Raw genomic sequence first — 12,211 nt, 5'->3', positions numbered from 1 at the left:
TCTATTTTTGTAGTTGTCGATAGATTCTCTGAGATGGCACATTTTATAGCTTGTCATGAAACCGTTGATGCTTCAAACATTCCGGATTTGTTCTTTAGAGAAGTCGCTAGGTTGCATGGCATGCCTAGTACTGTTGTTTCTCGTCGCAATGTTAAATTTTTGAGTTACATTTGGAATAATTTATGGGCTAAACTTGGCACAAAATTGTTGTTTTCTACTACTTGTCATTCTCAAACAGATGGACAAACTGAAGTTGTCAATAAAACTTTGGGAACACTTTTGCGTGCTATTCTTAAAAAGAACTTGGATTGACATTTCTATGGACTTTAGTTGGGCTTGCCTAGGTTTAAGAAGAGGAGGGATTCTATTTTTGTAGTTGTGGATAGATTCTCTAAGATGGCACATTTTATAGCTTGTCATGAAACCGATGATGCTTCAAACATTCCGGATTTGTTCTTTAGAGAAGTCGCTAGGTTGGATGGCATGCCTAGGACTATTGTTTCTCATCGCAATGTTAAATTTTTGAGTTACTTTTGGAATAATTTATGGGCTAAACTTGGCACAAAATTGTTGTTTTCTACTACTTGTCATCCTCAAACAGATGGACAAACTGAAGTTGTCAATATAACTTTGGGAACACTTTTGCGTGCTACTCTTAAAAAGAACTTGGATTGACATTTCTATGGACTTTATTTTGGGATTGTTGTGGATAGATTCTCTAATATGGCACATTTTATAGCTTGTCATAAAACCGATGATGCTTCAAACATTACGGATTTGTTCTTTAGAGAAGTCGCTAGGTTGCATGGCATACCTAGGACTATTGTTTCTCGTCGCAATGTTATATTTTTGAGTTACTTTTGGAATAATTTATGGGCTAAACTTGGCACAAAATTGTTGTTTTCTACTACTTGTCATCCTCAAACGGGTGGACATACTAAAGTTGTCAATAGAACTTTGGGAACACTTTTGCATGCTATTCTTAAAAAGAACTTGGATTGACATTTATCCGGACTTTATTTTGGAGTTGCCTAGGCCTAAGAAGAGGAGGGATTCTATTTTTGTAGTTGTGGATAGATTCTCAAAGATGGCACATTTTATAGCTTGTCATGAAACGATGATGCTTCAAACATTACGGATTAGTTCTTTAGAGAAGTCGCTAGGTTGCATGGCATGCCTAGGACTATTGTTTCTCGTCGCAATGTTAAATTTTTGAGTTACTTTTGGAATAATTTATGGGCTAAACTTGGCACAAAATTGTTGTTTTCTACTACTTGTCATTCTCAAACAGATGGACAAACTGAAGTTGTCAATAAAACTTTGGGAACACTTTTGCGTGCTATTCTTAAAAAGAACTTGGATTGACATTTCTATGGACTTTAGTTGGGGTTGCCTAGGCCTAAGAAGAGGAGGGATTCTATTTTTGTAGTTGTGGATAGATTCTCTAAGATGTCACATTTTATAGCTTGTCATGAAACCAATGTTGCTTCAAACATTACGGATTTGTTCTTTAGAGAAGTCGCTAGGTTGCATGGCATGCCTAGGACTATTGTTTCTCGTCGCAATGTTAAATTTTTGAGTTACTTTTGGAATAATTTATGGGCTAAACTTGGCACAAAATTGTTGTTTTCTACTACTTGTCATCCACAAACAGATGGACAAACTGAAGTTGTCAATAAAACTTTGGGAACACTTTTGCGTGCTATTCTTAAAAAGAACTTGGATTGACATTTCTATGGACTTTATTTTGGGGTTGTTGTGGATAGATTCTCTAATATGGCACATTTTATAGCTTGTCATAAAACCGATGATGCTTCAAACATTGCGGATTTGTTCTTTAGAGAAGTCGCTAGGTTGCATGGCATGCCTAGGACTATTGTTTCTCGTCGCAATGTTAGATTTTTGAGTTACTTTTGGAATAATTTATGGGCTAAACTTGGCACAAAATTGTTGTTTTCTACTACTTGTCATCCTCAAACGGATGGACAAACTGAAGTTGTCAATAGAACTTTAGGAACACTTTTGCGTGCTATTCTTAAAAAGAACTTGGATTGACATTTATCTGGACTTCATTTTGGAGTTGCCTAGGCCTAAGAAGAGGAGGGATTCTATTTTTGTTGTTGTGGATAGATTCTCAAAGATGGCACATTTTATAGCTTGTCATGAAACCGATGATGCTTCAAACATTACGGATTTGTTCTTTAGAGAAGTCGCTAGGTTGCATGGCATGCCTAGGACTATTGTTTCTCGTCGCAATGTTAGATTTTTGAGTTACTTTTGGAATAATTTATGGGCTAAACTTGGCACAAAATTGTTGTTTTCTACTACTTGTCATCCTCAAACGGATGGACAAACTGAAGTTGTCAATAGAACTTTGGGAACACTTTTGCGTGCTATTCTTAAAAAGAACTTGGATTGACATTTCTATGGACTTTAGTTGGGGTTGCCTAGGCCTAAGAAGAGGAGGGATTCTATTTTTGTAATTGTGGATATATTCTCTAAGATGGCACATTTTATAGCTTGTCATAAAACCGATGATGCTTCAAACATTGCGGATTTGTTCTTTAGAGAAGTCGCTAGGTTGCATGCCTAGGACTATTGTTTCTCGTCGCAATGTTAAATTTTTGAGTTACTTTTGGAATAATTTATGGGCCAAACTTGGCACAAAATTGTTGTTTTCTACTACTTGTCATCCTCAAACAGATGGACAAACTGAAGTTGTCAATAAAACTTTGGGAACACTTTTGCGTGCTATTCTTAAAAAGAACTTGGATTGACATTTCTATGGACTTTAGTTGGGGTTGCCTAGGCCTAAGAAGAGGAGGGATTCTATTTTTGTAATTGTGGATATATTTTCTAAGATGACACATTTTATAGCTTGTCATGAAACCAATGTTGCTTCAAACATTACGGATTTGTTCTTTAGAGAAGTCGCTATGTTGCATGGCATGCCTAGGACTATTGTTTCTCGTCGCAATGTTAAATTTTTGAGTTACTTTTGGAATAATTTATGGGCTAAACTTGGCACAAAATTGTTGTTTTCTACTACTTGTCATCCTCAAACAGATGGACAAACTGAAGTTGTCAATAAAACTTTGGGAACACTTTTGCGTGCTATTCTTAAAAAGAACTTGGATTGACATTTCTATGGACTTTATTTTGGGGTTGTTGTGGATAGATTCTCTAATATGGCACATTTTATAGCTTGTCATAAAACCGATGATGCTTCAAACATTGCGGATTTGTTCTTTAGAGAAGTCGCTAGGTTGCATGGCATGCCTAGGACTATTGTTTCTCGTCGCAATGTTAGATTTTTGAGTTACTTTTGGAATAATTTATGGGCTAAACTTGGCACAAAATTGTTGTTTTCTACTACTTGTCATCCTCAAACGGATGGACAAACTGAAGTTGTCAATAGAACTTTGGGAACACTTTTGCGTGCTATTCTTAAAAAGAACTTGGATTGACATTTATCTGGACTTCATTTTGGAGTTGCCTAGGCCTAAGAAGAGGATGGATTCTATTTTTGTTGTTGTGGATAGATTCTCAAAGATGGCACATTTTATAGCTTGTCATGAAACCGATGATGCTTCAAACATTACGGATTTGTTCTTTAGAGAAGTCGCTAGGTTGCATGGCATGCCTAGGACTATTGTTTCTCGTCGCAATGTTAGATTTTTGAGTTACTTTTGGAATAATTTATGGGCTAAACTTGGCACAAAATTGTTGTTTTCTACTACTTGTCATCCTCAAACGGATGGACAAACTGAAGAACTGTCAATAGAACTTTGGGAACACTTTTGCGTGCTATTCTTAAAAAGAACTTGGATTAACATTTCTCTGGACTTTATTTTGGAGTTGCCTAGGCCTAAGAAGAGGAGGGATTCTATTTTTGTCGTTGTGGATAGATTCTCAAAGATGGCACATTTTATAGCTTGTCATGAAACCGATGATGCTTCAAACATTACGGATTTGTTCTTTAGAGAAGTCGCTAGGTTGCATGGCATGCGTAGGACTATTGTTTCTCGTCGCAATGTTGAATTTTTGAGTTACTTTTGGAATAATTTATGGGCTAAACTTGGCACAAAATTGTTGTTTTCTACTACTTGTCATTCTCAAACAGATGGACAAACTGAAGTTGTCAATAAAACTTTGGGAACACTTTTGCGTGCTATTCTTAAAAAGAACTTGGATTGACATTTCTATGGACTTTAGTTGGGGTTGCCTAGGCCTAAGAAGAGGAGGGATTCTATTTTTGTAATTGTGGATATATTCTCTAAGATGACACATTTTATAGCTTGTCATAAAACCGATGATGCTTCAAACATTGCGGATTTGTTCTTTAGAGAAGTCGCTAGGTTGCATGGCATGCCTAGGACTATTGTTTCTCGTCGCAATGTTAAATTTTTGAGTTACTTTTGGAATAATTTATGGGCTAAACTTGGCACAAAATTGTTGTTTTCTACTACTTGTCATCCTCAAACAGATGGACAAACTGAAGTTGTCAATAAAACTTTGGGAACACTTTTGCGTGTAATTCTTAAAAAGAACTTGGATTGACATTTCTATGGACTTTATTTTGGGGTTGTTGTGGATAGATTCTTTAAGATGGCACATTTTATAGCTTGTCATAAAACCGATGATGCTTCAAACATTGCGGATTTGTTCTTTAGAGAAGTCGCTAGGTTGCATGGCATGCCTAGGACTATTGTTTCTCGTCGCAATGTTAGATTTTTGAGTTACTTTTGGAATAATTTATGGGCTAAACTTGGCACAAAATTGTTGTTTTCTACTACTTGTCATCCTCAAACGGATGGACAAACTGAAGTTGTCAATAGAACTTTGGGAACACTTTTGCGTGCTATTCTTAAAAAGAACTTGGATTGACATTTCTCTGGACTTTATTTTGGAGTTGCCTAGGCCTAAGAAGAGGAGGGATTCTATTTTTGTAGTTGTGGATAGATTCTCAAAGATGGCACATTTTATAGCTTGTCATGAAACGATGATGCTTCAAACATTACGGATTAGTTCTTTAGAGAAGTCGCTAGGTTGCATGGCATGCCTAGGACTGTTGTTTCTCGTCGCAATGTTAAATTTTTGAGTTACTTTTGGAATAATATATGGGCTAAACTTGGCAAAAAATTGTTGTTTTCTACTACTTGTCATTCTCAAACAGATGGACAAACTGAAGTTGTCAATAAAACTTTGGGAACACTTTTGCGTGCTATTCTTAAAAAGAACTTGGATTGACATTTCTATGGACTTTAGTTGGGGTTGCCTAGGCCTAAGAAGAGGAGGGATTCTATTTTTGTAGTTGTGGATAGATTCTCTAAGATGGCACATTTTATAGCTTGTCATGAAACCGATGATGCTTCAAACATTCCAGATTTGTTCTTTAGAGAAGTCGCTAGGTTGGATGGCATGCCTAGGACTATTAATTCTCATCGCAATGTTAAATTTTTGAGTTACTTTTGGAATAATTTATGGGCTAAACTTGGCACAAAATTGTTGTTTTCTACTACTTGTCATCCACAAACAGATGGACAAACTGAAGTTGTCAATATAACTTTGGGAACACTTTTGCGTGCTACTCTTAAAAAGAACTTGGATTGACATTTCTATGGACTTTATTTTGGGGTTGTTGTGGATAGATTCTCTAATATGGCACATTTTATAGCTTGTCATAAAACCGATGATGCTTCAAACATTACGGATTTGTTCTTTAGAGAAGTCGCTAGGTTGCATGACATACCTAGGACTATTGTTTCTCGTCGCAATGTTATATTTTTGAGTTACTTTTGGAATAATTTATGGGCTAAACTTGGCACAAAATTGTTGTTTTCTACTACTTGTCATCCTCAAACGGGTGGACATACTGAAGTTGTCAATAGAACTTTGGGAACACTTTTGCATGCTATTCTTAAAAAGAACTTGGATTGACATTTATCCGGACTTTATTTTGGAGTTGCCTAGGCCTAAGAAGAGGAGGGATTCTATTTTTGTAGTTGTGGATAGATTCTCAAAGATGGCACATTTTATAGCTTGTCATGAAACGATGATGCTTCAAACATTACGGATTAGTTCTTTAGAGAAGTCGCTAGGTTGCATGGCATGCCTAGGTGATACGAATCCTCGTACGAATGAAAGGCAAGCACGAATATAGAAATCGCACCCTCAACTCAATATCAAACAAGGATCGATTTGTTGTCCCGATCTTTTGAAACAAGTAAAGATTTGTGATATTCACCTCTAAGATATTAAATCTTAGCAACAAATATCAACGATGATAACAATTGAATCTCGAACGAACCTTCAAAGAACTTGTTTTGACAATCCGTGCGAAGAACAATCGACAAACGCCACAAAGATGAAATCTTTGATAAGTTTGATTTTGATAAACACAAAGCACAAAAGCCTTGCAAGATTGAGAGAACTCAATGCAATTTTATATATCTTCAATGATTAATTTCGTTCAAGTCTAATACATCAATTATATAAGCAATAAAATACAAGAAAAGTAGTGTGAAAAGCTTAAATGAGATAATTAGCAACTTTGACACGGAAGTGCACTAAAGGACCGCGGGTGCGCTGTTGAAAGACCGCGGGTGCGGTCAGGCTTCGAAAAAAAAAATTTTTTTTTAAAAAAAAAAAAAAAAAAAAAAATTTTTTTTTTTTTTTTTTTACAAGACCGCGGGTGCGGTCCTTGTAGGAGCGCGGGTGCACTCTTGCACCGCGGGTGCGGTTCATGTTAGACCGCGGGTGCGGTATTGCTTCGGCAATTTTCTTCACTTTGATCATTATGGAACGCGGGTGCAATGTATAACATAGCGCGGGTGCAGTCCTGCTGCGGCAATTGACCTTGAATTAAATTCCAAAGACCTCCAATATCATTTCCATGATTCCCAACCTCCTCTAATTTAGACATCCAACTTGTAGGACTTCCTTGATAGCTCATCATGAGTCCTTGAAGTGCATCTTTAAACTTCTTGCTTCGTCCCCTCGTTATAGGTCCTTCGGGCAACTCCAACGACTCCCATGCTTTCTTTGGTGCTTGATCAACCACGTTTGCATCATTCTCCCCTTCTTGAAAAGGATTTGTCCTCAAATCTTGATCATCTCCTACATCAAACAACGAAAGATCACTAACATTAAAAGTAGAACTGACATTGTACTCACCTGGCAGATCAAGTTTATATGCATTGTCGTTGATCCTTTCAATTACTTGAAATGGTCCATCACCCCTAGGTAAAAGCTTTGAACGTCGCTTCTCTGGAAATCTTTCCTTCCTTAAGTGCAACCACACCCAATCTCCCTTTTCAAAAACCATCTTTTTCCTTCCCTTGTTGGCTTGCTTCGTGTATTGTAAATTCTTCTTCTCGATGTTATCCTTGACCTTCTCATGCAAACTTCTAACGAATTCAGCTTTCTTCTGGCCATCCATGTTCAACCTGTCACTCACAGGTAAAGACATCAAATCCAATGGAGTCAAAGGATTAAAACCATATACAATTTCAAATGGTGAATAATTTGTAGTAGAATGCACGCAACGATTATAAGCAAACTCAACAAATGGTAAACAATCCTCCCAATTCTTTAAGTTCTTCTTAATGATAGCACGCAAAAGTGTTCCTAGAGTTCGGTTAACAACTTCAGTTTGTCCATCCGTTTGAGGATGACATGTAGTAGAAAACATCAGTTTCGTGCCAAGTTTAGCCCACAAGGTTTTCCAAAAGTAACTTAAGAATTTAACATCACGATCAGACACAATTGTCCTAGGCATACCATGCAACCTAACGACTTCCTTAAAGAACAAATCTGCAATGTTGGATGCATCATCAGTTTTGTGACAAGCAATAAAATGTGCCATTTTAGAGAATCTGTCAACAACAACAAATATTGAATCCCTCCCCTTCTTTGTCCTAGGCAACCCCAAAACAAAGTCCATAGAAATATCAACCCAAGGTTCACTAGGGACGGGAAGTGGTGTATACAAGCCATGTGGTTGTGTTCTAGACTTAGCTTGTCTACAAGTAATGCATTTTTCACAAATACGTTCAACATCACGTTTCATATGTGGCCAATAAAAATGCTCATGCAAACAACTCAAAGTTTTAGCCACACCAAAATGCCCCATTAAACCTCCACCATGTGCCTCCCTCACAAGTAATTCACGAATTGATGACTTAGGAATGCACAATCTATCTTCTCTAAATAAAAATCCATTATGCAAATAAAATTTATCATGTGGACCATGCATACATGTTTCAAATATCTCCTTAAAATCCTCATCCAACAAATACAACTCTTTCATATGTTCAAATCCCAAGATTTTCGAATCCAAGGTAGAGATTAATACGTACCTCCGTGATAGTGCGTCATGCAACTACATTATCCTTACCTTGTTTGTATTTGATTATGTAGGGAAATGTACCTATGAATGCCACCCATTTAGCATGCCGCTTATTCAACTTCTGTTGCCCCTTAAGGTGCTTAAGAGACTCATGATCCGTGTGAATCACAAACTCTTTAGGTCTCAAGTAGTGTTGCCACACCTCCAAGGTCCTCACAAGCGCGTACAACTCCTTGTCATACGTTGGATAGTTCAGTGCTGCTCCATTGAGCTTCTCACTAAAGTATGCCACCGGCCGTCCTCCTTGCATCAAAACACCACCAATACCTACACCTGAAGCATCACATTCAATTTCAAAAGTACTAGAAAAATCAGGCAAAACAAGTAAAGGCGCATTTATTAATTTTTGTTTAATAATATTAAAAGACTTCTCTTGCTCCTCGCCCCAATGGAATGGAATGTGCTTCTTAATCACCGCCGTCATCGGTGCCGCCAGTGTGCTAAAATCTTTTACAAACCTCCTATAGAAGCTTGCAAGACCATGAAAGCTTCGAACTTGACTAACATTAGCAGGTGTTGGCCAATCTCGAATAGCACTTACCTTGTCCTCATCCACTTGTATCCCCTGTGAACTTACCACAAAACCAAGAAAAACAAGTTTGCTTGTACAAAAATCACATTTCTTAAGATTAGCATATAAATGTTCATCCCTAAGTGTCATCAGTACAAGTCTCAAATGCTCAACATGCTCTTCTAAATCTTTGCTATACACAAGAATATCATCAAAATAAACCACAACAAATTTTCCTATGTAAGCACGCAAAACATGATTCATCAACCTCATAAAGGTACTAGGAGCATTAGTTAAGCCAAAAGGCATGACCATCCACTCATATAACCCATACTTGGTTTTAAATGCCGTTTTCCACTCATCACCTTCCCTCATTCTAATTTGATGATAACCACTTTTCAAATCAATCTTACTAAAAATACATGCACCATGCAACTCATCTAACATATCATCTAGTCTAGGTATGGGATGCCTATACTTGATGGTTATGTTATTAATTGCCCTACAATCCACACACATACGCCATGAACCATCTTTCTTAGGAACTAATAAAACAGGTACGGCGCAAGGAGACATAGACTCACGTACAAAACCCCTATCTAACAACTCACTTACCTGCCGTTGCAACTCCTTAGTTTCCTCCGGATTGCTCCTATAAGCTGGACGATTTGGAAATGCACTTCCGGGTACAAAATCAATTTGATGCTCAATCCCCCTCAATGGTGGTATTCCTTGGGGTAGCTCCTCCGGAAATATATCATCAAACTCCTGCAAAAGAGAAACAACAATGCTCGGAAGATTTCCGGCTATATCACTTGTGTTAAAGAGGATCTCTTAATAAAGTATCAACACAAGTGGTTCATGTGTGCACAACAATTGTTTCAACTCACTCTTTTGTGCCATGTACATTTTTTTCTTGGCATCTTTCTTCTCATTTTCTTTTTCCTCATTTTTCTTTTGTATGGCTATCTCAATTTTTTTATCACTTTTATTTTTAGCCATTTCCTTTTTCTTTTCAAGGGCCATCTCACTTTTCTTTTCACTCTTTCTTTCGGCCTCATCTCTTTTTTTCTTTCCACGTTGGTCCTCCATGATTTGTTTTGGGGACAAAGGAAGTAATACAATGGGTTCTTTCTTCAAAACAAATGAGTATCTATTTTTAAACCCATCATGTGTCACTTGCCTATCATGTTGCCATGGTCTCCCTAACAATATATGACAAGCATGAATTGGTACCACATCACACAATACCTCATCAATATACTTCCCAATCGAAAATGCAACCATAACTTGTTTGTTCACTTTCACTTCAGCACAGTCATTCAACCACTGTAACTTATATGGTTGAGGATATTTCAAAGTAGGTAAATTCAATTTTTCAACCATTTCAAGACTAGCAACATTGGTACAACTTCCTCCATCTATAATAATGTTGCAAACTTTGCCACTGACAAAACATCTAGTATGGAACAAGTTTTCCCTCTGATTCGTCTCCTCTTCTTTGACTTGGGCACTCATGATACGCCTAGTCACTAATGCTTCTCCCACAACTGCTTCATATCCCTCATCAGGATCCTCTAATGCAGGCATCTCATCTTCATCCTCTCCATCATCTCCCTCACTATGAGATTCATACTCCCCATAATTATTCAACACCATCACCCTTTTATTGGGACATTGACTAGCAATATGTCCAACTCCTTGACACCTAAAACATTTAATATCTCTAGAACGATTAATAGGAGTTTCAGGTTTACCTTGCACTCCTTGCTTAGGCGCCTCCTGTTTAATGTCAACTTTGGGCTTGACCACTGCTTTGCTTTCTTCACGTTTAACAACGTTGGAACGCCAAGGTGTTGATGTATTCCCAGTTTGTGTGGTACGACCCACTCCTCTCCTCTTGAGTTGTTGCTCCACTTTAATCGCCATCTGCACCATTTCATCTAGATCCAAGTAATGTCTAAGCTCCACTTGGTCTTGAATTTCCCTGTTCAAACCACACAGAAAACGAGCCATAGTAGCCTCACTATCCTCCTCAATGTTTGCTCTAATCATGACTACTTCCAACTCTTTATAGTAGTCCTCAACACTCCTCACACCTTGTCTCAAAGTTTGTAACTTCTTAAACATTTCTCTATAATAGTGATTTGGTACAAACCTCTTCCTCATTACACTCTTCATCTCATCCCAACTTTCTATAGGCCTCTCATTGCATCTTCTTCTAGTGGTCACTAATTGATCCCACCAAATAAGTGCATAATCAACAAATTCTGAAAGCGGACCGGTTACGGTGGCCGGAAACGCAACGGAAGCACAAAAATCGAATTTTATGAGGAAAATTTCGGCCACCCCATTTCTTTGTGCAACAAATACAATAACACACAAAATGTCATACATAGGGTGTAAGAAAGTATACCTATCAACCTCTTGAGGTTGATGTATGGCTCCAACTAAGGTGTAAACACCTTAGCTCTTGAATGGCATGAAGATCTACAAGCTCTCCTCCAAAACCTTGAAACTTTCCTTCAAATTAGGCCCACCACCAACTAGGTAGATCCCCTCACAATTTGCACTAGAAAAATGTGAGGATTTTTCAAAGAGAAGTGTGTGTTTTCTCCAACAAATTGAAGAACACAAAAGAAGAGAAAATGGAGAGAATAATGAAGGGAGGTTTCGGCCATGTGTGTATACAATGAGGGAGGAGAATCTAGTCTTGGGGTTGCAAAAAGTTGATACAAAAAGTTGCATGCCAACCATTATTTTAATCAAAAGTATTCCCTAACTCTTCACCTCCCATGCATGCATATAATATAGTTTTTAATCAAATTAAAAACTTTGGACTAAATTTAATTATCTCAAACACATTTGAGACTAATTAAACATTACTTGAATTTACCCAAGTCCCACTAGTTAAATAATTATTTTAATTGAGCTCTACAAGACTCAATATTATTTAATTAATCCAACACTTGAATTAATTTAATTATTTGGGCTCTACTAGGTCCACTAGTGTCTAATTAATTCAACACTTGAATTAATTTGATTTAGTCCATAATAATGTTTATGAAAATCACAATTTTCAATTACATTATTCTCTTGGCCAAATTTTAATTTAGGAACACTTCCATAAATCAAAATTTACATTTCTCTCATAGAAGTCATACTTCTATTTTTCTTTACACTTATAAACACATTTATAAGCCGTTCAACACTTTGAACTATTTTCTCCTTTATAGAAGTCATACTTCTAATTTTCCTTACGCTTATAAACTCCTTTATAAGCCGTTCAA

The 12,211-nt window shown here is 37.1% G+C and overlaps 1 protein-coding gene across 1 annotated transcript; it reads right to left on the bottom strand.

The window, feature by feature from the left end:
* Nucleotides 1-6,692: 6,692 nt before the first annotated feature.
* LOC140830106 (uncharacterized) lies at nt 6,693-11,090 on the bottom strand. Its single transcript, XM_073193390.1, has 5 exons — nt 11,080-11,090; nt 10,173-10,908; nt 9,537-9,689; nt 9,287-9,297; nt 6,693-8,024 (listed from the first exon to the last, which is right to left on the bottom strand). The coding sequence occupies exons 1-5, from the start codon at nt 11,088-11,090 to the stop codon at nt 6,749-6,751; spliced, it is 2,187 nt and encodes a 728-aa protein (XP_073049491.1). The 3' UTR covers nt 6,693-6,748.
* Nucleotides 11,091-12,211: the final 1,121 nt, after the last annotated feature.

The sequence above is a fragment of the Primulina eburnea genome, chromosome 4 (genome assembly GCF_022965805.1).
Source record: "Primulina eburnea isolate SZY01 chromosome 4, ASM2296580v1, whole genome shotgun sequence".
Taxonomy (NCBI): domain Eukaryota; kingdom Viridiplantae; phylum Streptophyta; class Magnoliopsida; order Lamiales; family Gesneriaceae; genus Primulina; species Primulina eburnea.
The sequence above is the reverse complement of the archived record's forward strand: the minus strand, read 5'-3'. Positions and strand labels throughout refer to the sequence as shown.